The sequence below is a fragment of the Plectrocnemia conspersa genome, unplaced genomic scaffold, assembly GCF_051122295.1.
Source record: "Plectrocnemia conspersa isolate PC_06_02 unplaced genomic scaffold, ASM5112229v1 ptg000003l, whole genome shotgun sequence".
NCBI classification, from domain to species: Eukaryota; Metazoa; Arthropoda; class Insecta; order Trichoptera; family Polycentropodidae; genus Plectrocnemia; species Plectrocnemia conspersa.
This window is the reverse complement of record NW_028277167.1, coordinates 22,415,555-22,440,501: the sequence shown is the minus strand read 5'-3', so window position 1 is coordinate 22,440,501 and position 24,947 is coordinate 22,415,555. Positions and strand designations below refer to the sequence as shown.

Here is a 24,947-nt window from a genome sequence, read left to right as displayed (position 1 = left end):
GGCAACACAACCCCTTATTTTATTTTTTAAATACAATTACTTCTCTTGCTGTTACAGTGTGTGTTTGTCCTCTATAATAATTTTTGTTTATGTATAATGTAACAATATTTACATATAAATTACTAATATGAATACAACGAAGTTATTATTGCTTCCAACGCGCCAATAATCGTCGATTATTTACGCCCACCATCTTTTACTTCTTAGAGCTTAGATTATTAACATGGAAATTATATATTAAGTCACTAACATGTCTCTTTTCATGCAAAGACAGTCTCGATTTATAAAGACAACGATCGAGTGAGTAATTTCGTTTATAATTTCTCAACTTCGTCAAGCTCTCGAGTGTTTATAAATCGATTTATAATGCGAGTCGCGTACTGCGTAATGCGAATTAGACGTGTGAAACTCGTGCGAATTGTTTAGGCGTAATATGACAACACTGAACTAAAGAACTTATTCGGTATTTACGGCAAAGTAAATTAACAACGTCTCGAGTTGACTCGAATTCGTAATGTTGTTACGTATGCAAATTTGCGAACAGGTACTATCAGGTGTTGGTGCGTGATTAGATGTGAAATAAACTGTTTAAAAAACATGACAAGTCGTGATAAATATTGTACATACACATATGAATATTCATTGTGACACTATTCAATTTTATATATGCATTATTTTTTTCAACACCATTGAAAAATGTAGAATATCTTCAAAAAAATCCATACATCGGGTAGAGCGAAGGTCGAAGTTCTAGATTTTTTTAAGTATTCCATTGAACCACTCAATTTGACACAATAACGAAATCGATCCCTTGAGACAGCCCATGCCAAGATAGCGCAGTTTCGTTTTGAAACTTCCGACGTTTCGGGAAACTCCCCCACGCACACCAAAACGCCCATATGTTACATGCTATTTTATAGAGACATCTACATACATTGTACATATAAAAGAAAACAATATTTAATCTTGTGATGATTTCAGGGGATGGCCACAACATCGAGGAGTAGGCGGAAGGTCAGTACTAACCATTTATTACTCTAGTTAGATTAATCGTAGTACATTTCTTACGAGACGTTGATAGATTATTTATAATGCATATAGCTTCGAATTGCGGTATAAAATGGATTTTCTTGAAATATAATACTGAAACAATTTCAATTTTAGTAAAAGCATATAAAATTCAGGTAGATCTCTTTTTATTATTCTCTTCAAATTTTTAAATTTACTTTCTTGCTTTAAATGTCAAATATTGTTTCATTACCTTTTAAATTGACTAGAAGTTTTATTTTGCATATGAATAGTAATATATAATTATTTTGGAATGGTCCATAATCAAATTTGTATAACCGCATCATGAGTACGTATTGTAACAACACTAAATTCTAATGCCTGCACTACACACTCTGGAAGTTGGCCAAGGTTGGCCAAGGACGGAGAATATAGTGGGTTACTTCGGTCGAGTTCGGTTCTGCCCGCTCTAAAATCTCTTCGGAAGTTGTCCGAGGTTACCGAGAACGGAAAGTAATGTGGGGGTAATTCAGTTGACTTGGCAAGCTTCGAGCGCTTCCGAACATTGTCGGCAAATGGACCGAAGTCGGAGCTTCTCTTTCGAGCGCAAGCGGTGAGATACTTCCCCTTTCGCTCTCTCGCGTGTTAAGTGACGAGAGTGAGAAAGATAATAATATTGTGTTTTGCAAACTGAGATAGAACGAGTAACTCGCTTCAATTTCAGTATGCGCGTATGCGTCCTTTGGTTAACACGCATGTCGAGCGCAGCATCGTGGTCACGTGGTCAAGTTATAATACCACATGCTTATCGGGGACTTCAACAGAGTCTTACTGACATCTTTGGCTATTTTAGGGCAGCAAAATGGATTAATTATATTTTTGATAGTATATTCTTCTAACAGAAAAATTAAATAATAATTAGTGGTACTTGATTTTGTTAAAAAAATCGTTTCGAATATCTTTATGTATTTTCCTAGATCAGTTTCTATATATGTCACACCATAAGGAATTCTTATTTAGAGTCGATGGCGACAAATTCTAGGATAGTCACAAATGTGGTGTTCATATTCTGAAGTATCATTTTTATGCCTTATGGCATATTGCAAAAGCCGACAAAGAGTTTGCGTAAATTGAATATTTACGACCGAAAAGTTTTCACTGATATTGTATTGGTGAGTGCCCACACAAACTTGTATAATTAGCGTAAGTTTAATAATATGACAATTTAGAAATTGCGATTATTTGGCACATTTTTCGATCACGCGCAAATATGCCAGATGTACGCGACAGAAGCCGCCGTCCGGACGGCATATAAAATTTGCGGCAGTGTGGTCGCTTACTCGAAGTCGTAGGTTTCGGCCAACTTCAGTTCGGACAACTTCCAGAAAGTGTAGTGCAGGCATAACAGATGTCTGAGGATTTGTGACATATATTTATTTGTATATTTTTAAATATTTATAGAATATTTTCTATATGCGCTTGTGGGAGATCCACTCAGCTGCGCAGTTAGAGCTTAGTGCATTCAAACTAATGAAAAGGAATAGCCACGCGTTTTGACAAAAGATCTAATAACAAAAAAAAATACCACAATTGCAACAATGGTGCTAATGTGAGATTTCACTCTTCCTCCTTGATTTCTCATTAAGTACCATAAAAACAACTCTTTTGTACATAAAAAATGCAATAGACAATGCGTCTTACCGGCGTAACAACGACCATAACGTTCGACTTTGACTGATGTGCCTTCTTAGTGCGAGGAGAGGCACTCGTTTTTATTGGGAACCCTTTATTTTGTCTCAGGAGCATGGTCATATACCCAACTTTTATCTCCAGTTATAATATGGCCATGAAGTTCGGATCTGCATCAAGACGATCATTCAATTCCGTGCAAACTGACATACGATTTGTCAAAAGTCTGGGAACAAATTTCTCACTCACTCGTCTTATTTGCAAATTATTGGTTAAAATACTTTGCATGGACTCGTACGATATTTTTATTTTTTTGGTGAGTTCTCGAATAGTCAATCACCTGTTTGAACGAACGATTTCTTTTGCACATTTTCGTCTGTTTTTGAGGTTCCTTCTGACCGTTGCTCGTCTTCAACCGACTCATTTCTGCTTTTAAATCACTCATATTACTTGCAAACAGTCTTCAGAGTCACTACATTATCGCCATAAACTGATTTTAATATTTCATGAGCTTTTTTGACACTAAACTTAATATTAATGCATTGGTCGAAATCCATGATGCGCGACAGACCCGGTAAACGCGACCTAAGAAAGCCGGCTGACAAGTCACAACTTGTTAAAACTTGTCACCGACTATCTCAACGAATCAGGCTATCGGACTTATTACTTCAAATAGATTTAGCGTCAGCAGTTGCTGCTATAAAAATTCATACACACACCTCGTATTATATTATAACTTTAAGACCAATACCTTAATTTTTCTCGCCAAGTTATTAAATATCCTAAAAAATAGACATAAAATATTAGCAGGTATTTTACAAATAGAATGTTATTTAACAAATAAATAAAGCTAAATACTTTTTTTTATAAAAAACGCTATTATACATTTAAATATTCACCCTTTAATATTCTGCTCAAAACATAAGTACATTCATATCGCATTATGATATGAATATATATGTATTATTTTTAATTCCTTCTGTTTTAACTCACTCAGTTGCACTGTAGGACCCTAATATTAACAACAAAGTTTATTTTGAAGCTTACTGTTGAAATACTATATTCGTGCTGTAGCACTATGTCATAAAGTTTTCAAATTGAAAAGGGAATTAATATAATGGCGATCCAAGGCTTAGCAGAAACATATGTGATGATCGATTTCTAAGCTTTTAAAGTGCAGTGTCGATTTGGCGTAAGCTCAACTAAATGCGAGTTCAAGGCTGAATTCTGGTGTATTCAAAGTTGGAAGCGATAGTACGCGTTCTTAACGGAAGTTAAAGATCTTTCGACTTTTATATTGAAACTGGAATCTTTACTTCTATATGCTGATTATATTTTGAAAATATTATAGCTATTAAGCTTTTGCTTGAATTTACAGTTTCACTATCTGCTATCAACTTGGGAACGGTTGATGGCTCACAGTCATTCATAATAAATTCCGTTTTAAAGTTGATTTCACTAGGAAGTATATACATAGTTTCTTTTATTCAGCCCACTAAAACACCGTTTTTTTACACATGCATAGAATCATTTTTTTTTACTCATTTAAAGGATCTTTTTGAAATTGGTTAGAACGCGATGATTTTAAGTGATACAAAAACACAAAAGTGTTTTTTGCAATATTTTCAAACTTTAAACGAATAAATATTTCTATTTGTATTGCTCAGTTGAATTCTTAAGAAAGCGGTTATTTAAAAAAATGACAAATACTACAATGATTAATATTTGTAATATTTGTCTACTCTTTCTGAAGAACCGCTTTGTAATAAATATATATATAAATATAACAATTTTTTTATTAAAAAATTGTTAATAGCAATATTTATATTTTATATACACGATTTTTATTTTTAACATAACTTTTTGATAAAACATATAGTATACAATAGGAATTTTATTCATATCACTAAAATTTGTTGAAAAATATTATTCTTTCAAGGCAAAGAGCAAATATGTTTTAAGTGAAAAATTAATTTGATGTACATAACAAGTACCTTGGATATAACCCATTAAAAGCAAATTAAGATATTTCTAAGTCATTAGCACCCCTTGACGGAAGAAAAAAAAGATATCTATATAAATTCGCATATACATGTACAGTGACTTTATATAGTATTATATAATATTTAGATTGAGATGCCATAATCGTCTATTCAGTAGAGATGCATTAAATATATAAATTTACATTCTATATGTTTTTTACTGGGCAACATTAATAGCGCGAACGAGCAACCTCGCTCCAACGATCAGGAGCGGTAAGACTATCCGCTACGAATTTTATCAACAATATAATTATTATTTGTTTTTTTTTTATAAAAATGGTCGTAATTTTCATATAATAATAATGCTTTATGTATAGATTGTTTATGCGATTTAATGTTCTTAGCCTATTTTATTAAAAACATCGTTACTAATAAAATCAGTTGAAACGTATTCGTGTGCTTTATTATATACACAATTTCTTTTGGAATTTTATTAAATTATTATATCATAACACAAAGCTCAATCTAAATTTAATTAGATAATCTTGTAGCAAGTAAAGTTTATTTTCTTCTTGTCATAATAATGTAGTAGTGCAGTCATATTTTAATTAAACGTCACTCCAAAAGCTCAACACTAACCGCATTTTGGTCCTAACTGACGTACAACGATTCGCATCTAATTAATTAAACGGTAGTGCGTTTGAAAGGTAAACATACTATATATTGTTTATAGTAGTTAAATTAGTAGACCTTGTCTAAAATTAATTTAGTGTATTTTCAAGTATGCAATGACTTTAATTTTTGCATGTATCAAAAATATGGAATATGCGTTTATTTTAAAATATGCAGAATTCCGAGTCATTAGAAAAAGATGAGAGGATAATAAAAGGTGACTCAAAGCAGACACACACTATCGCTGGCTCTGAGCCATATTCTGCCTAATGAGCTATAAATCAAAAATATTTCTTTAAAGTAAAATTTTATTGGTTGTCAAATAGTTTCGAAAGGTTTTATGAATGAACACGTGTGTAATACACGATTGATTAATATGAATCAATGCCAAAAATAATTGCGGGCAAGTCATTTCCTATAATATATTGCGTTGTACTTATAGATGAATAATATAGATATTAGGTGCTTATAAAATAATATTTTAAGGCTGTATATAAAATATATAATTATATATTTGAAATACAGTGTGTATTGTAAGAAGAAGTAGCAATGTACTGATTTGGTTTAATCCTAATAAGATAATGCATAATAAATTTACTTACATAATATACATAATATACAGAAGCCATGACTTTTCCATGTTTCATTGGTAGTTACAATTATTTCCATAATAAATATCATTATAAAAAAGCGGTTTTAATGCCCTGATTTCAAACCTTGATTCACCAATTAGTGAATCAAATCCATGTTTTTTTAGTGTAACAGTTTCAGACCTCTGCGAATAATATCTTCAACATTTTCTCTCTAGTGCTTAAATTTGTTTGCTTACCTTTTGCACATTGTGTATTTTGTCTACTTCGATGTTGAGCTCTTTTTGTATTACTGTGTCAAAAAATTGTAGTTATAAATTAATGGATTATGTAAAAAAGTTCAGTGACTAATGAAAGTTCTCTTTGTGTCAGGCCGCAAGATAATGATGATAAAGGATATTGTAAAAATGGTATACATTTTCGATTTTTACAATGAACTAAAGCTGTGCTAAATTTAAGACTTGTCTTTTTATCAAAATAAATGAGGTTTTTCGGAAATTTTTATCAAGTTGTTTCACGCGTTATTATCATTGCTTTGCTTCAACAATGGTACACATGAAAAAATTGTGTTTACGACTTGGTAAATCCAGGCCATAATCGAGATTTATTTTTGAGAGCTTCTTTATCTTTAACCATAATGCATTTTCTTCTCGTCTCTCGGCTACAAATGGCGCATTAGCGACTCTGCAGGATTTTTTTTTTGTTTGCAATTCATTTTTATACATAGTATGATATATACACATATATTTCGCTCCACGTTGTTAACGTGTCGCTTGGTTCTCTTTGTCACTTTATAAATTGCAAACCAACGCGGATTCCGCACGTCGATTTGAAACATGTCCAAGTGAATTTGAGGAATTCCTGTGAATATCATATATGCGCCAGAGGGTATCGGATGGATAAATGTGCCAAAATGTAAACTCGCAAATTTATCACGCGGATGTTTAACAACTTGCCATTAGGTGACAGCCGAAAGTTACATCGGGCCGGGCAGTTATTGTCAACCTTCACGAAGCGTTGGCGTTTTGACAATGTCCCCTTGGGTGAGAAAGCACTTAATGTGATACTCAAGATATTTTATATTGAATTTATTGCACTGATTTACAATATGTTGATTTTATTTATGTACATATATCTCTTTTATTTAACATGACAACTGTTGATCAGTGAGAAAAAGATTTTGCTTATCGCTTCCTTCTCTCATGCCTATGAATATCTGTGATAAACAAAACTGACAACTGTCAATTGCATGTATGTATAATATATATAATACATACGTGTTCTACGAAAGATTGCTCCGTATTGTAGGAAACTATCAATGTGGAATTGCAAAGGATCGCTTTACAGTTGATCAAATATACTCATATCTTATATTCATTGATTTCAAGGCGGCTTACGATGGCATCTATAAATAAAAAAAAAACTATACGAAGCAAGGAAAAAGTTTAGATTTATTTTAAAAATATTTAAAATGCCATTTTTGTTTATGAGGCCCGGAATCATTGTTTTCCAAGGGCCCGGGTCGCCTCTCGGCGGCCCTGTCATAATCAAGTATACAAATAAAAGTAAAAATACAAACTACTTATTTTATGTGTTTTTCTGATGATGCTAGACGATCTTGGGGCGTTTCTGGTTACGCCTTCATGTCTGCCTCTCTCTGCCTCATAACCAAATGTAACATTTTTTATATTGCTGGTTCGAGACAGCTCTGGTAAATCACAGTTAAGAATGTTGGTGGGCTAATTTTATCGCTTCTTGTACACACCTATGAAATATGTTTACGCTTTAAAAGAGAAAGAAGATGGAACGCATTATCTATCACACATTCTTTCCATACAAAAGGATATTTTTTTCGGTACGTATGGGTTCTTAAAAGTGGTCCGTAAAATATTAACGATTAAAAATGCATTTGTTTAGTTTCAAGATCTCTCTTCCATTGTTACGCCTTACTTTGAATTGATTTTCATTTTCTGAAAATTATCGTTAGAATGACTTCTTAATTAATTGAACAGGTGATTGAAACTCGCACAGTTTCTGACATATTAATTTATAATTATAAAAGTAAATATAGATATTTAACTGTAATAAGGAAAATCTATTTTTATACATATATCAAGTTGTCCCATTATTTTTTGCAATTTTTTCTTACACTTGCAAAAATTTGTAACTTTTTATAAATTAACAATAATTTCAATATTTTTTCCGTAGTTATTAAAAGTAGTCTTTTGGTACCAGGGTATTTTGGTAATGTGCTTTATGAGTCTCAAGAATGCGACAATAGCAATTAAAAACATCTGTAATATAGGGATACCATCAAATTTAAGAAAGTGTCAAATGTGGTTCTAAAAATTTCGTTCCGGGAAATCTGCGCGGCGGGTAGTTCTTAGGAGTTGTTAGTGAAGATATTAGGACTGCCATTAAAACAGGTCCTAGATTAATGATACAGAAGCTAGCAAAAAAGTTTAATGTGTCACCTACATTAAAAAATAAATCACAGACATTAAAAAAAAAATAGGAAATGTGTTAATTTTCATAAATTGTCTGAGGAAAATCTTGCGCAGCGTATCTCAATATTTTAATAATTAATAATTCTAGAACAGAAAAAAATATTTTTGAGTTGAATTGTTACTAAAAATAAAAAGTATCATATGATGTAAAAGGCAATGTTTGCGATCTAGTATGACTTAAATTGGTTAGATCGGTGATAAAGTAATTCTATAAAATGAGTCCAAGTACCTGTTCGGTGAATATAAGCTTTAAGCCAGTCTACTTTATTTTTCATGAACTAAATTTTTCCGCAACAAGTTAATGTGATGAAGTTTATTTAGATTGCTTATACTAGAGCGTTCCAAGCCTTCCAATATTCTTAAGAATATTAATTTAGATACATCAAAACTTAAAGCAAGTCTATCGTTAATTAAATCTTAATGGTTAATACATTAGTTAAAATTATGAAGCATTGTTAAAAAATAAAAAAGGTTTGAGGCAGTTCGAATATTGCGTTACAAAAAAAATACTCTTTTTTATATTTACTTATTCTAATATAATTAGATTGAGAAATTATAAATTTAAAATAAATATTTAATAAAATATTAAAGGTATCATTTTTCATTTAGCATATTTCAAGTGTGTTTTTTTTCAATGTGATACAAGCAAGAATATATGTATAATAGCTAAGTTGTTAATATGCTGGATTTTTCAATGAGTTAGAGAATATTGTATTACATACACTTGTGGTTGTCAATTAATGACATTGACTCTCTTCATCATAGATAAAGTTCAAAAGCTTATTTCTCCGAGATAATGTATTTACGTTGGAATTATCATTTAGCCTTCAGTTAATCGTCGATGGGCGTGTCGGCCTGGGGTTGGGATTATAATTTCGAGTCCGGTGTAAATGTCGCCCCATACCCACGTGTATTGGGTAGGTATAGAGTAGGTAAGGTCTGTCAACTTGAGCGATTAAAGACGACTTCGAAGGGGGCGAGCGGGTTGAAAGAAAACCACCCTCTATCGTTGTTCCCATAGCGACAAATTCTCGTTCGCGGTTCGCACCCCTTCACAACTCTTCACAACTTTCACTCATGCCCTCATTGTTCGGCAATAATTTGATTGCCTGGTTCTTTTTGAATTCGCCGAATGAGGAATGAACTCCTTCGGTGCTCCATTGGCAATGATTTGAATCAGAAAGACAAACACTCAAATTTATTGATAGAAGTAACGCAAAACGATTTTGAAAGTAAAATAAAATAATTTATTAAAAAAACTTTAGTATAGTTACTGATGTAAGTGCTAAATAATATATAATAGCACAGACTGCGTAGATGTAATAATGTGACTATATAATTTAATTTAGAAATACCATCTTTAATCGATCCTTAAAATTCTATTAAATGAGATTTACTTTGAAAATTAATTTCATTACCATCTCTATTAGGTTTACACATAACTTTTAAGTATCAAAGATAAATAGATTCATTTATGTACAATTTATATGTTTTAAATATAATAGAAAATAATATTTAAAGTGTTACTTTTTAGAAATATTATAAAATAATCAAAGTACTCGATATGCTTCAAAGTAAATTATTAAAAATATATACGAGTACAGTAATAATTTTAATAAAAAAAGTTACAAATTTATTACGTTAGATTCTATTTGAATCCCAGGATTCGTCGCTATTTTTACTTACTTTATTTCTATATTTCGGCTGTGATGCTCCAGCCATGGTCACGAGTCACATGGTGAGTTACAGAAAACGTGTTCGTGACCATGGCTGGAGGATCATAGCCGAAATATAGAAATAAAGTAAGCTAAAATCGCGATATATATATATATATATATATATATATATATATATATATATTTATATATATATATATTTATATATATATATATATATATATATATATATATATATATATATATATATATATATATATTTGGTTAATATTTCTAGGAGTCGGATTACTCCGCGTACTTTTTTGATTCCGTGTGGAATCATGGTCCCTACGTTTCGATCTGAACAACCACATGCTGGGCTTTGCCCACACCGGATGTTCATATTCTCAATTTTCCCCTGAGGATGGCCGGGCGAATCTGGCCGAAACGTAGGGACCATGATTCCACACGGAATCAAAAAAGTACGCGGAGTAATCCGACTCCTAGAAATATTAACCAAATATTTCTCCGCGAAAACGCATTCAACCACATATATATATATATATATATATATATATATATATATATATATATATATATATATATATATATATATATATATATATATTTGCTTACTTTAATTCTATATTTTGGCCATGATCACGAATTATTTGTAACTGAATAATTCGTGATCATGGCCGGAAAGTCACGGCCGAAATATAAAGCACAAGTAAGCAAAAATCGCGATGAATCCCGAGATTTCAAAAATAATTATACTCGAAAAAATCTAAAAATCCATATCTATATATTTCGGAGAGGCAATTTTTTTTAGCGTATGTAGCACAATTGAATAATTAGTTAAAACGCTTTGTAAAAAATATTTCATTGTTTCTTTTCAATAGTCAACTAAGTATAATATATATTAATAATGGCTTAAGTCGATGACTAGCAATTGAAAGATCCGAGTTCAATGTCCTAGTGTTTTTTGATGTATTGTAAATCGTGTTTTGGGAGATTGAAATTAGTTAAAACTTAATTCAGCTCAATGAGAATATTAGATTTGTTTTATGGATCATAATTTATGCTAAAAAACATTTTTACTAAAAAACTTTTATGTTAACTCTTAATCTCTTGAATCAGAAGCTAATGAGTTAGATTTAATATATTCCAACATTCTTAATAATTCCTCTTAATAAATTATGCTTATTTATGAAGACATTCTATAGTAAAACTCAAACAAAGAATGCACCCACACGCTTAAGTATTCTCTCTAATTATTTTAATACATGAATGTCCGTTTGCTCTTGAGCACAGCAGACCTCAGAATGTGCTGTTTTTGCGCCCTCTTCATAACTCAAGAGTTTACTATGGCGCAACGGACACAAATTAAACTTGTGTCACACAGCACTGTCTGTTATGCATACCGTCGAAATATTTCGGTTTTCATATTATCCTAAAATTGTCCGTCGGCAGACCCTTGCTTGCCAATGGTGGCAAGGACAAAGCAACAACGTGAATAATGTCTCGTCAGTTGTTTAAGGTCAAAAAGGCTCAAGAGCGTTTGCCGAGCACTTAATAACAAAGTGTAATATATTTTAGAATGAAGGCATCTACTTCTAAAAATATATTAAAAAAACTTTAAAATTAAAATGGCTCTTGCTTAAAATATGCAACCCCAATAATAATTGGAAATCTTGTAAAAGCTTTAGTTTGTTGTCAAATAAATTATTTTTGACACTCATATACGTTGTTGAATTGAACATAAAGTTGTATTTATTATAATATGGTTTTCCTTGTTTTTTATCAGCCCCTGGTATAACTAGATACTATATGCATGTATTTATTTGTATCTGATTTTCGTATTGCAAACATACTTACATAAGTATATTTGGATTCTACAGACGAAGTTGGGTGCTAGTCAAACATCCGTTCAATTAGTATCGGATATGTCAAAGGCATTAAGACTATTAATCATCTACATAACTATTATCGATCATGTAAATATGTGAGAGATTCGGTTCATTTATTTTATCCCGCTTTACGAATACGATAATTATAAAAAATATCTAATTTCCGTGTCACGACACCTGTTTCGTGTTTACACACGTGTCACGAGCACACATGCTTTTGTGACAGGGTAATTGACGTGAAATTCTTCGGATGGATAATTGACATGATGATTGCCAGAAATTTCAGAAGGCCATCGTCAATGAAATTAAAGGCTGAAGTTGAAATTTAAATGCATTTGATAATTGTGATTGATGAGGAAATTATTCCATCTATTTTGATTTTTTAAGACTATTTTCTGTCTAATCTATTGATTTTCTTCAGAAATGGTTGTAAAATATAGATGCAATACATATTTTAAAATATTGTAAAATAATTCGAATCGACAGTCACTTGTAGATTTAAGAATGAATAAAAAAAATGTTGGGCTTATTATTATTTATTTATTTAATTCTTCTATAGTAATATTTTTTTAAAACATTATCAACTGATTATAATATAAATATAAGAAAATAATTGTTACGTGCAATATTATATAGTGCATTCACAACAGTCTATTTAGGCGATCTATTGTTTTTGCCAAATTTTGAGGGTCATTAAATATTATTTTGCAACAACCGGGTCATATGAAAGCGACTTTGAGCAACGTTAAACTTTATATCATAAAACGCTTTATGTCGTAATTTAAAAATAATTATTTTTTACTAAACACTAAAACGATTCATTAAAAATCTAACATAAACAATTCCATGTATTTAAAAAAATATATGACACATTTAAAGGGTCATTAGAACGAAACGAAATGATGTAAAGCGTGAAATATATAGGGCAACGGTTACCTAACGTGAAAGTTTCGAAATTCAACCTTTCGTTCTATGATTTACGGCTTGTTTATTTTGCCCGTTTGTAATGAGAGATTGCTTGATACCGTTATTAGTTTTTCCCAGTATCGTAGGTACACCTGTAGATACACAAAACTCTTATACGGTGATATCAACGGTGTGATTTTCAGGTGTCTTTATGAAAGTTTTACTCAAAGTAAGATAGCATGAAAGAAAATAGCAATTAAATATCAAAAAGTGTTGAATTTAGGAATGTATATGATATAAAATCTCTTCAGAGAGAAAGATTAATGTATACATTGAAGTTTAATTATAATAATAAAATAGGAGAATGTCCAACAATTTTTAAAAAGTAGACGTCATATATACAGCTTTTGAATGTTTGTTATGAGTTATTGTTAAAAAATTGTCGGACCACGGTTGCTCAGATGATTTAACTCGGTTAATCTCGAGTTATTAGGGTCACAATGGTTATAATTTAATTTAAATAAATAAATAAATAAAACCCTGCTTCATTGTTTTTGCGTTATCGTAATTAATAAATGAAACAACTTACCTCAACGATTTATTTTCTAGCCGTAACCCGAATCTTATGTCTTTCGGAATGTTGGGTAGGACTGAAAAATAGCTCTGCACGGACAATTTGGAATTAGAAACTTCCTCTCAAAGGAAACTCTCAAGGCATTATTCACTTTTTGGTGACTTGCTCGCATCAAGTCGGCTGCCAAGACCGGTTAGCGTAGAGAATATATATATATATATTTTTGCACGTGTCAACGGTCACATCTGTTGGGATTAATTAAATTTATTACACGGATAAACGCTCACAAAGTTATCCGGATCAAAAGATGGTGGCGATTGAGATATTTAGCATAAATTAAATGGGATCTTGTAATGTGGCAATTCGGTGTATAATTATATACTAGCGCATGAAAATAATAAATTGTGTCGCAATCGTAAACCGTGTAATTAAAAATATGATGTAATTTATTGGCTGTCAAGATTTTATATTGAAAAAGTTCCTGAATTTTAAAACGTTTAATATAAAATAATATATTTGACATATATAATATTTTGTATTTAAAACGGAAACTTTTATATGACGCTTAGAATCAAAACCAGATATGTTATTGGTCATTGATTATTACATACATATGTCTGAGAGTAGTAAATATAATATTTTAAAAACGGGAGAAGTAAATATGTAGTACAATTTTTAGTTAAAAACGAATGAAATATATCAATGATGTAAAATAATAGTTAATTACAGCAAAGACTACAATGGGGAATTATTTTTCTTAAAAAAGTGTTATATATACAATATATAATAAAGGTTATAGTTATTATTTAAATTTTTTTAAAGTTTAGTTTCTGTATTTTAATTATAATTTATATAATAGCAAAATGAAACGAAGAAAACCTACACCTAATTATTAAATTAAATTAGATTATAAAATAATACAAATTAATTATCATTAAATAATGAACTCCAAAATGTATCACTTGTGTAGGTTTCATGTTAGCTTCACTGAATTCGAGTTCGTGCTTAACTATGATAAGAATCAATATTTTTTTAGCTAATATAGCTAATTATTTATAGACTAAAAAAATAATCAAAACATACATAAAAAACAGAATATAAAAATACTTATAATTTATTTATTGTTTTTTTATTGTGCACGAAATTGTTTTTTTATTCCATTAAAGAGACCCACTAAATTTTTATTTTTGCGCATTGTCTTAGGAATATTATTATAAAAATTTACACCTCTGTAGAATATTCCCATTGGCCGTACTCATTTTTCATACTTATTTACCCTTAAATTATCTATATTTCTAGTATTAAATCTATGTACATCAGTGGCGTGCCGTCCATACATGCGGTAGATTCAAAACGTCAACAGCATTCACGGTTGATCGACTATAAACACGAGCGACAATAAACACTGTACATGCTGTTGACGTTTTGAATCTACCGCATCTATGGTCGGCACGTCACTAATGTACATCCATATTTATTATTAAATACTTATTAAAATACTCTGATAGCATATTATTTTAAAATTTATATATAAATACTAAAACATTCAATATTTCTTGAGTATCTAACCATTGAAATCTATCAATCATACTTCTACAGCTACTAAATTTATTTTTATTTAAAACTACTCTCATTGCCCTATTTTATAGATTTTGCATCATCGTTTTATCTAATTTATTAAGCATATATAATATTTTTGCACAATAATTATAGTGATAGAACAATATAATACAGTCATAGATTTTTGTATTTATATATAATATATTTTTCATTTTAGATAATATACATAAAATATTTTTTTTATCTACAATTACATCTAAATATTTTATTAATAGATTTATCTGTAACTATTTTTATATTACTATCTAACATATCTATATAATTAATAAAATACATTTAGTTTATAAATGTACATTATTATTGTACTTAATTCTTCATTTAAATTATCTGCAACTTCTTTAAAATATGCATTAAATTAAAGTATCGTCGTTAAAGTATTTTTATATTATTAATTATATCATTAATATATAATACATATTTTATAAACAACAATGGTCCTAATTTAGATCCCTGTTGTACAATGCGATATTATTTTCTCTTTTGAAGAAACATAATAATAATAATCTATGGCAACGTTCTGGCTTCATTACACATTGAGAAAAGATAATAAGATAAACGGTCCTATTCTTCTTCGACTCTCTGACTAATTTGGATGTGTTTAAGGTGGCTTTTACCAGATATATTTGCAATTTAGCCTATCTAGTTCGGACACAATATTTTGCTTGTCATTTTTGTGTCGTCATAATAGATCTCGTTTCTGCTATTTTTTTTTTATCAAAAACGAGATCTATTATTTTATTTTTACAAATATTTTTATTTTCCGATGATATTCAATATTGCACCACCGTTGTTTAACACATGTTAATTTCCTATACCTATACGTCTTATTTGATTTCTGGTCAGAACAAAACGCTCACGTGTCGCACCATCCCCTAACACTGTCAGACCTTTATCAAACGTCAAGAACTTTCGTCACATTCCATGACATTGACGCGTTCTCACTAACGAAAAAAAGATGTTTATATTTCTACCATTGAACTTTGTTTAAGTATTATTCATCTCTATATGAAATATAATAATGCAACTTTAAATATATGTAGAGCGTTATCAAAGCAAGTGAGATTCTCATTTCTTAATAAAAAAATTCAGAAAGTTTTAAATAAAATATATTTTTAAAATATTAATAGAGATTTTCTAAATTTTAAGTCCCAAAAGATTTGTTAATAGACTATATAAATGTAACTTAGAAATTTCCATTTATAAAATCATTAATATTTCATACGTCTTCTTAACGCAACTCTGCAAACTATAAGGTAATATAATATTTATAATAAAAAGTTTATTATTACTATAAAAAATAAACTACTTTGATCACAAGAGGGAATTCAGGATGGTTCACTCATCGTTAATTACAGTTCTTTTGGCTCAATTTCAACTTATTTTAAACATTCTCACCACGTAGTGATGGATCGCTAACACATTATGCTCTATAGTTATTGTTATATAAATACGCATTTACATAGTATTTTTGCACATTTTTAAGACAGTTGTTTATTAGAGGAAAAAAATAACATTGTCAACAAGACAGACATAAATCAAGCGAACGTTTGGGTTTACTGACTCTTTCAAAAAATAGGCAAACACATAATAATACATATGTAATGTACGTGTAATGCCATTTGGTTGGAATGATTTATGAGATGACAACGATGTCGATTAAATAATATATACATAAATAAAAATATATATATTTGTATATTCTATACTGGCAATCAATCGTTGTTAATCGACCATGAAGCTTTACGCCTCGATGATGTTTTAATAAATTTGTTTTTTTGAATGCTAGATATCAATGCGGAAATAACGGTGACACTATGATATAATGATGTTAATGTTTCATTAGTGCTGGCTAAAAAATAAAAAAATATGTATATATACAACGTAAAAAAATGACGAAAAACGACTGAATCATTTGAAAGAATTTTGATTTATTTAATTTATTTTTAACTCATAATAAAATTGAAAATTATATGTATCCATATAATATATACATATAAATTTGATGAATCAAAGCTTATTTATACATTTTATAACAGGTGCAATTCAATGTTTTTTTTCTAACTTAAAATTCATAATATTTTATTAATTTAGAGAAATAATATTTTAATAAAACTTTATAATTATCTCAGCAGTAACATTCCCTGAAATATATTCCCTGCTCTATAATGAGCTTTCACATACATCATATTATTAAATGAAAAAGCAATTTAATCTCAAATTTAGCAAGCAATATAAATAGCAAATGCAACTTGTATTTATATAGAACGATACGCTCGTAATAAATCGCGACAAAAGCTAATTTTACATTACAGTGTTTATTAAAAGAGCTTTGAGTGAGATTGTTTGGCACTAGCCGTCGGTCCAGCGTTATAAAAGTTCATACGATAAACATTCTAGCTATAAATACTGATTTGCGTTTAAAAAAAATGGCCAATGTGTGTCACTGTTCATCCAGACTCTTACTGTGCTTTACGTTCGTTGCCCGATAATAAATTATGGGTGGCGGTGTATCGAAGGCGGTAACATATAAAATAATATATTAACCTTTGAGACATTTCACACATATCCACACATACATATGTGTATCATCAAAGTGTGTTTGTGCTTGACCTTCAGCGTTTAAAGTTCAGTGATCAAAAGCCCTAAAAAAAGCTTCCACGGAAACGGTCACACGTTGTATGAATATAAAGTGGATAGGTTTTCTTTTTTACGGCCACTAAACGCGAAAATGTGTCTAATACGTTTTCAATGTATTTACGATCGTGTTTGCTTTTCTGCTGATGGCCGGTAGCCAATATTCTCACGTGCGATAAAAATCCAATGACACAATGACTTAGAAACTGCGCATATGATTTGATTACTTGTCTTCTTCACTTGATTAAATATATCGGCATTGTAATGGGCATGGCAATCGTTCTAAAAAAATATTTAAAAAATAGAGAATAATAATACATAGAAAAACAAATGTATTTTATATAATTTATTATCAGCATTCAAAAATTGCTTCATCTTAGATTAAACTGTTGTCATATTGTTCTTTCGATGTACTTAGTATGGTTTGATATGACATATGTTCTTTTTTGTAATTTAAATTATCGTCAGAGTAAACCATGAAGTTACTCTCGAATGAAATAATATCTATTTTGGTTTTAAACTTGGCTAAATTTATTAAAAAATAAAAAAAATATTTTATTTTAAATTGCAAATCTATTCAATTTTAAACAATGATTTCAACAATACAACAATAAAAAATATTTGGTCATTTAGCAATAAAGCATTTATTCAAATTAACGCATTGATCGCAAAAAATGTCGCAATACGCGTTACAAGCGCAATAAATCCACTAGTTATGAGTGTCATTGTTATGCCAAAAAGTGCATTTTGTACGTGACGATTAAAGATTTATAGGATTAGCTAAAAACAGCTTTAATGACTGTCATACATATGTACAAATGCTATTGTATTACATTGACAAGCGCAGCAAGCATAAATAGCATATATTATTCACTTCCACCTGATATATAAGAGCATTGGTTAAAGTATATTCAAATCCAATTTTGCTCAATAGGAGGGCGAAAAAACAATTATCACTTCTTAGAAGTCAAAAATTCACGTCAAAAGCAGCAAAACAATGCTGTCGCTGTCGCATTGGGCGATGACGCTGAAACGGTTTTATTGCTTTTGACGTGAATTTTTGACTTCTGAGAAATGATAATTGTTTTTGCGCTCTTCTATTGACCAACATTTGGTTTAAAAATACTTCGATCAGCGCTCTTATATTGTATTGTAGGTCCATAGTAATATCGGTAGGGATAGCATAGTGTAATATTAAAATGCAGACAAATTGTGGAGCAATATGTGAGATGCGATGTCTGTCTGCACTTATTCTTCCGCTCATTTTCTAAGTTGACTTAGTTTGTATTATGGACTTGATTTTGGGTTTTTAATACCGGTATTACCAAGAGAAAAAACAGATAATACGGGTATTAACGATATTACCGGTATTGACGTTTTTTTTAAATAATTAATAACCCCAAAATACCCAAAGAAGAATGTCTATTTATTCAAACTCAAAGTCAAACTGAATTCTTTATTGCTAAGTTTATGCTGTATTATATGTTGATACATGCTTGCGCATTTTGCGAAAAAATCTGAGTATTCAAGAGTGAGAAGATTTTCTTTGAAGGTATTGGATGAAGATGTAGTAACTATTGTCTTCATATTTTTTTGTGTGACATATAATAAACAAGCAAGTCAAATCTCGAGTTAAATTGCCGACATTTATGACATACTCCGACCTTAAACAATATTCCTTACATTCAGGCACTTCTAAAAATACTTTATACGCTAATCCTTTATTGTATTGTCTACGAGTAGGTACTAATAAAAATTTAGAAGACCACTGTGTACATATTTATTTCTTAAATTATTTTTGAAAACACGGACAGCGAATCTTTTTTTTATTTTGGAACAATTGGTCGAAAAAATCATCGTTTTTGATCAACCGCTTCTGGATGCTTCCTAAATTTTTATACCAGATGTCAGAGTACCAATCCCAAATTCATTCTAATGAAGTATATTTTAAATATATATTTTTCAGAAAAATAGAAAATCGTAAATCTGCTTGTTTAAAATGCGACATATTTTTTTCTTAAAACAGATTTATGTGATTGAGATGTTATTTATTTATATAATTTTATTTTAGTTATTACACATTTAATATTCATTTTAGAATATCGTAATAATTCTACTCATGTTAAGAGTAACATAAATTAAATTTTAACTATAAATGAAGATTTCTAGCTAAATAAATTTTATCTTTATGTGGTCACGCCAAAAAGATTTTATTGGAACTTAGTCCATTTGTTGAAAAAAATAGGATTCATTGCTAGGAAAATATTTTTTTTAAATTAATCTGGAAAGTAATTTTGCAAAATTATATATGAGGAGTAATTAGTACAAAGTAGGAATTATAGCGATAAGAATACTACTCGATAGCTAAAGGGATTGTCGGGTTCATCAACTGAACCACTAATCTATTTATAATTGGACGAAAGGATTAACGCATATCATCATAAAAAGGGCCAGTTCCACAAGCGATAAAAGTATTTTATAGCGTTCAAGAAAAAAATGGGTTTCTGTATTTAAAAAAAAACACTTAACGGATTAAATATCATAAATTTTAATAACTAATACTATAATTTTGTTACTGGTGTAGTAATTTGTTTCATTAAAATTTCACACATTTGTTGATATATTGAAATACACCATAATTCGATGAAACTTTTCATTTTATACAATAAATAAATTAGATTTTGTAATAATAAATATTGAGATGTTTTCTTTACATGCCAATATTATAAATAAATAACAGATTATAAATAAATAAAAAAAAAATTCTACATGTTGTTTATTGCTAAACTGAAAAAATAAATTCGTAAAGGTAACTTAGAACTATATATATAGTAAAAGAAATAAGCTATTTAGGCAAGACAATAGAAAAAATAAGTTTGAAGTTACGCAAGGGATTCATTTTATTACATCGCACAACTATTATGTTTTATAAAGATCCTTTTAAATGGATTTAGACAAAATAACGTTTTCAATAATGAAAAAAATATAATTAAAAAAAGCTTGAGATTGTCGTTTTTTGCGTTTTTTTACAAAGTAAATTTATTGATTCATTGAATTTAATTCAAGTTGATTACAACATTGAAACTCGGTACCAAATGTTTTTAATAAAATAATAAGAATATTTTTTGTTTGAAATAATCAGTGTCCGGAAAAATCAGTGTCCGGAATAATTTGCGTCCGGAAAAATCCTGTCCGCAAAATTCGTGGCCGGAAAAATCACTGAACCATAGATTTTTTTTTTTTGTTTTTATTATGACATTAACGGTACATAAATATTAGAATACGCGCTCACATTCTCGCGCTAAACAATCATAATTTTAGTGGTGTGATATTTTATTTAGTTTTTGATAATTGAAAATACTGGTACAATGCAATTTTTATTATTATGAGATGAAAGTATTAAAAATAAAAATATATATCTGTTAAAGTATTTTGTATATCTTTCATTTAAACATGCTCATTGCAAATATTAGGTTTTTGCTCCGAAACTCACTCTAGCGTTGCGATATTCTATATTAATTGCCCTCATATTTGCATAATCAAGTACATACACTTAAAATCGTCTGATAGCAATAATCATAATTTAAAAAATGAGATTCAAATCGTGGCAGTATTTATAATGTAAAATATTTTTACTCTTTTATAAGATATTCAATATAATTAAGAAAGCCTCGTTTAATTACAACGAGAATTTGTATTAGTATTTTATTTATGCATAGAGTTTCAAATGTGTATATTTATTATAATACAAGCCCAGGTTTGTTATTTAAATATAAACTTTTGATAGTCTCGAATAAGTTTAAATCCAACGTCAAACTTTCCAAAAGTAAATTTAAGTTAAAAATTATTGAATAGATCCAATAAGAAACTTTCCGATAAGAAAATCCTTTGTTTGCCGCGATTAAATTTTCTGCTTCGTATGAGTTTATGTTTGCCAAAACGTACGTTGTCAATTTGCAGGGTCCGTTATGGTATTGGTCCGTCTTTGGTGTCGGCTGCCAGCATTCAGAGCCAAGTAGTGTCCGATCGATCGAGTGCGAAATTTCGCCTTCAAATCTGGGTCAATGCTAAGGCTAAAGGCTATTGAAAAAATTCCTTCTCTCGTTCTCAAATAGTTGCGGATGTCACCAAGGGCGCCTTTGTGCCTTTGAAAAGGCATCCCTGCAACTCCACGGCTCCTTCCTGTCGGCACAAATAGTATAGTCGAGTTTTGCCGACGCCAACAATGAAAACCGCGAACGCGGAATTAAAATTTTGTCGCTGAAACTTTCCAGTGAGTGACTTAGAAGGACAATGGTAACTCGGTGACAGGGGGATAAGAAAGTTTGCACCTTTGTGCGACGCAGATGTGAAGTTTTCAATTGAATCTGGAGATTTTTTCTCCATCTGCATTCTGAAGATGTTGCCTCGTTTGTATTGTCACTGTTGTTTTCGGTTTAATATGTCAAAGCTTGCTCACTCCATGACACTTTTCTGGAAAGCAATCTAAAGTAGATTACCACTGGAGACTTTTATTGGTAATTCGATTGTGTTTGTAAGTCTTTACAACAATTAAACTCAAACATTATTTTTGAGCATAAATTTTTATAAAGCCGAATTTGGAGATAATCAAGTTTTAAAACAACAAAAAGTGCCTAATATATATTTGATATATAAATAAAGTATATGTTTAATTTACATATTTTCCCTGACGTATAATTTGTTCATATTCTACATTTTCTACAAGACACTAAAAAACCGCTATAAACAAGTTTATATTTATTTGAGGGCAAGTATGGTTTCGAATAATGTGCCTTATTTCCAGAAGGATTCATTTAAATCTTGAAATCTCAGTATTTATTTATTTTATTAAAACAGCACGTTTCTACAAATTTTGTATGTAATATTTATATGCGGGATTCGCGCAGCTAATAAGTCAAAATTGCAAATGAACTTTGCATCCTCCGTTCTTGGAATATTATATATAGGCATTCCAAGTAGACAAAAAAGAGCAAACATATTATATATCACGAGATTTACGAATTTGATAGCAGCTTGTTAACAAAAAAATCATATATAAATAGTGTAGGATAAGTTCCACTAAAATACCTGTATTAGAAATCAATAGTCATAATTTAGGCATAACTTAAAAAATAAATAGAGCTGAAAATTCTAATTAATTAAAAATGCCACATTTCATTTGGCAGTACAAAAATATTTTATCGTAAAGATAAAAACATATAATCCGTTTTTTTGCTATATTGTAATATGTGCGTTACAATAGAGTTTCCAAATTTAATGTTTAACAATCAAGTATAAAGGTTATCAAAAATCAGAAATACAGTTTAAATCAATACAAGTTCACACCTACATATTTCTATCTTAATCATAAAAAGTTTGAAGACTATGTATTTTAATCTAAAAAAAAAAAAAATTAGAACATTTAATTATTCCTGCTGCCAAAAAGATTTGATCATTGAATTGCTGTTGAATTGACCGTGATCGTCAATAACGGATTTCAGCAGCTTGTTAATGGGTTTTTCAGTGAGTTTGCAAAAATATTACCATGATATATTACTTTAGACAGACTTTAAAGATATAGAAAGGTCAATAACAATCATTAAAAAAGTCCACAGCGGCATAATATTATATTATATCAAATAAATAAATAAAGTGACATTTTATTATATTTTTTTATGTATTATATGAATTGATTTGCATGATTTAATGGTTGCATTTACTTGACTTGACGTGATCAGATTGGGAAAAGCTACGAAAACTTAATCTTAGCGAATCCAGTTTGCTGATAAGGTTTTCCACCGCAGCAGTAGCGTGACTGAATATATTAATTACCATATTTGTTATCATCGATCTAATTTATTTTAACAGAAAAAATAACATCACGAACAAACATAATACATACATACCCATGCGTTCCCATTTAATTTTTCGCTTCGCTTGTTAAGCACGGATTATCGAAAGCGAATCCTTTCACGCACGGCAATCAAAATCCCTCGAAGCTTTCGGACCGATTTTGAATTATAATACCATACAACAACCGAACCTTGGAATCGTGCAGGGTTTAAAGAATGCCTTTGAAAATTTTCATTGAAATATTATGAAATAAAAATGAAAAATTCTCAAGGAAGATAATAGAGAGGCGGCGCTAGCACACCTCGCCGGTTGGCGCAGCAGAAAAAGAAATGTATATTAAAAATAAATTGCCGGAATGTTTTTCAAGTCATGTGGTCAAGTCTGTGGTGAAAAAAATGACCGGTTTCAATATATCATTTGTGGCCGTTAGCCCGGGACTAACGATTTGTTTTTACAATGGCGCGTGGGCCATTCGGCCACGGGCTATTGGGCGATGAAAGCGCGAAAAGCGGGAAATCCGCGTTTATTATGTCGATAGCGAGTGAAAAATGGATATTTTGGGGTTGGAAATGATGGAGGCGGTTGGGTTGGAAGGTTAATCCTTTGTTTGGGTTACGTTGAGTTAAAGGTTAAAAGGTTAGGTGTTAGTAAAAAATCGATTTGATAACAAAAAAATCTTATATTTAAAATACTTAACAGATTATACCTATATACTATAAAATTCATACAGTTGATGTATAATATTCGTGTATGAGTGATTGGTCATTCAAGTGCCATACACAAGCACCTAAGCGTGTTCTTGATATGTAATGATAAAATGTCACATTTGTCACGAATGTCACACAGTAGTGCTCTTGTAAAGCTCGCGTCTATCATTTTTAAAACATGGCAATTTCATACAATAAATATATGTACATCTATTCGCAATTCTAATATTATAATTATCATTAAATTTAATTAACTGCAATTCATATAAGCCACAAACACTATATTGTTTCGTAAGATAATCTAATAGCATATATACTTATGCAAATATGTAAGTGTACCTTGTAGTTTTGTTTGTAAACATCACGATGCAATTTAATCGATTTTCCTCACTGTACACATTTTCCATTCAGCGCTCTTGTAAGTAAATATTTTCTTGGTGAAATTATAAACAAACAATCGTTTGGCTATGTAATCGATTTATATTATAAATGCACATATATAATAGTAGCAGTAACATACATATATACAAGGCTGACTCAAGGGTTGTGAGGCCCTTAGGCCATTTTGATGACAAAAAAAATATATATATATATATATAAATTTTTATTGACTTATAATTATGGTTTAATGCTATAAATA

The 24,947-nt window shown here is 30.0% G+C and overlaps 1 protein-coding gene across 4 annotated transcripts in view; it reads left to right on the top strand.

The window, feature by feature from the left end:
* The window catches only part of Eip63F-1 (Ecdysone-induced protein 63F 1), a 93,696-nt gene that overhangs the window by 37,986 nt on the left and 30,763 nt on the right, over nt 1-24,947 (top strand). For all 4 annotated transcript variants that reach the window (XM_088183426.1, XM_088183425.1, XM_088183424.1 and 1 more), the window contains exon 2: nt 982-1,014. In XM_088183426.1, the coding sequence (XP_088039552.1) occupies nt 982-1,014 (33 nt within the window). The remainder of the gene's footprint in view (nt 1-981; nt 1,015-24,947) is intronic.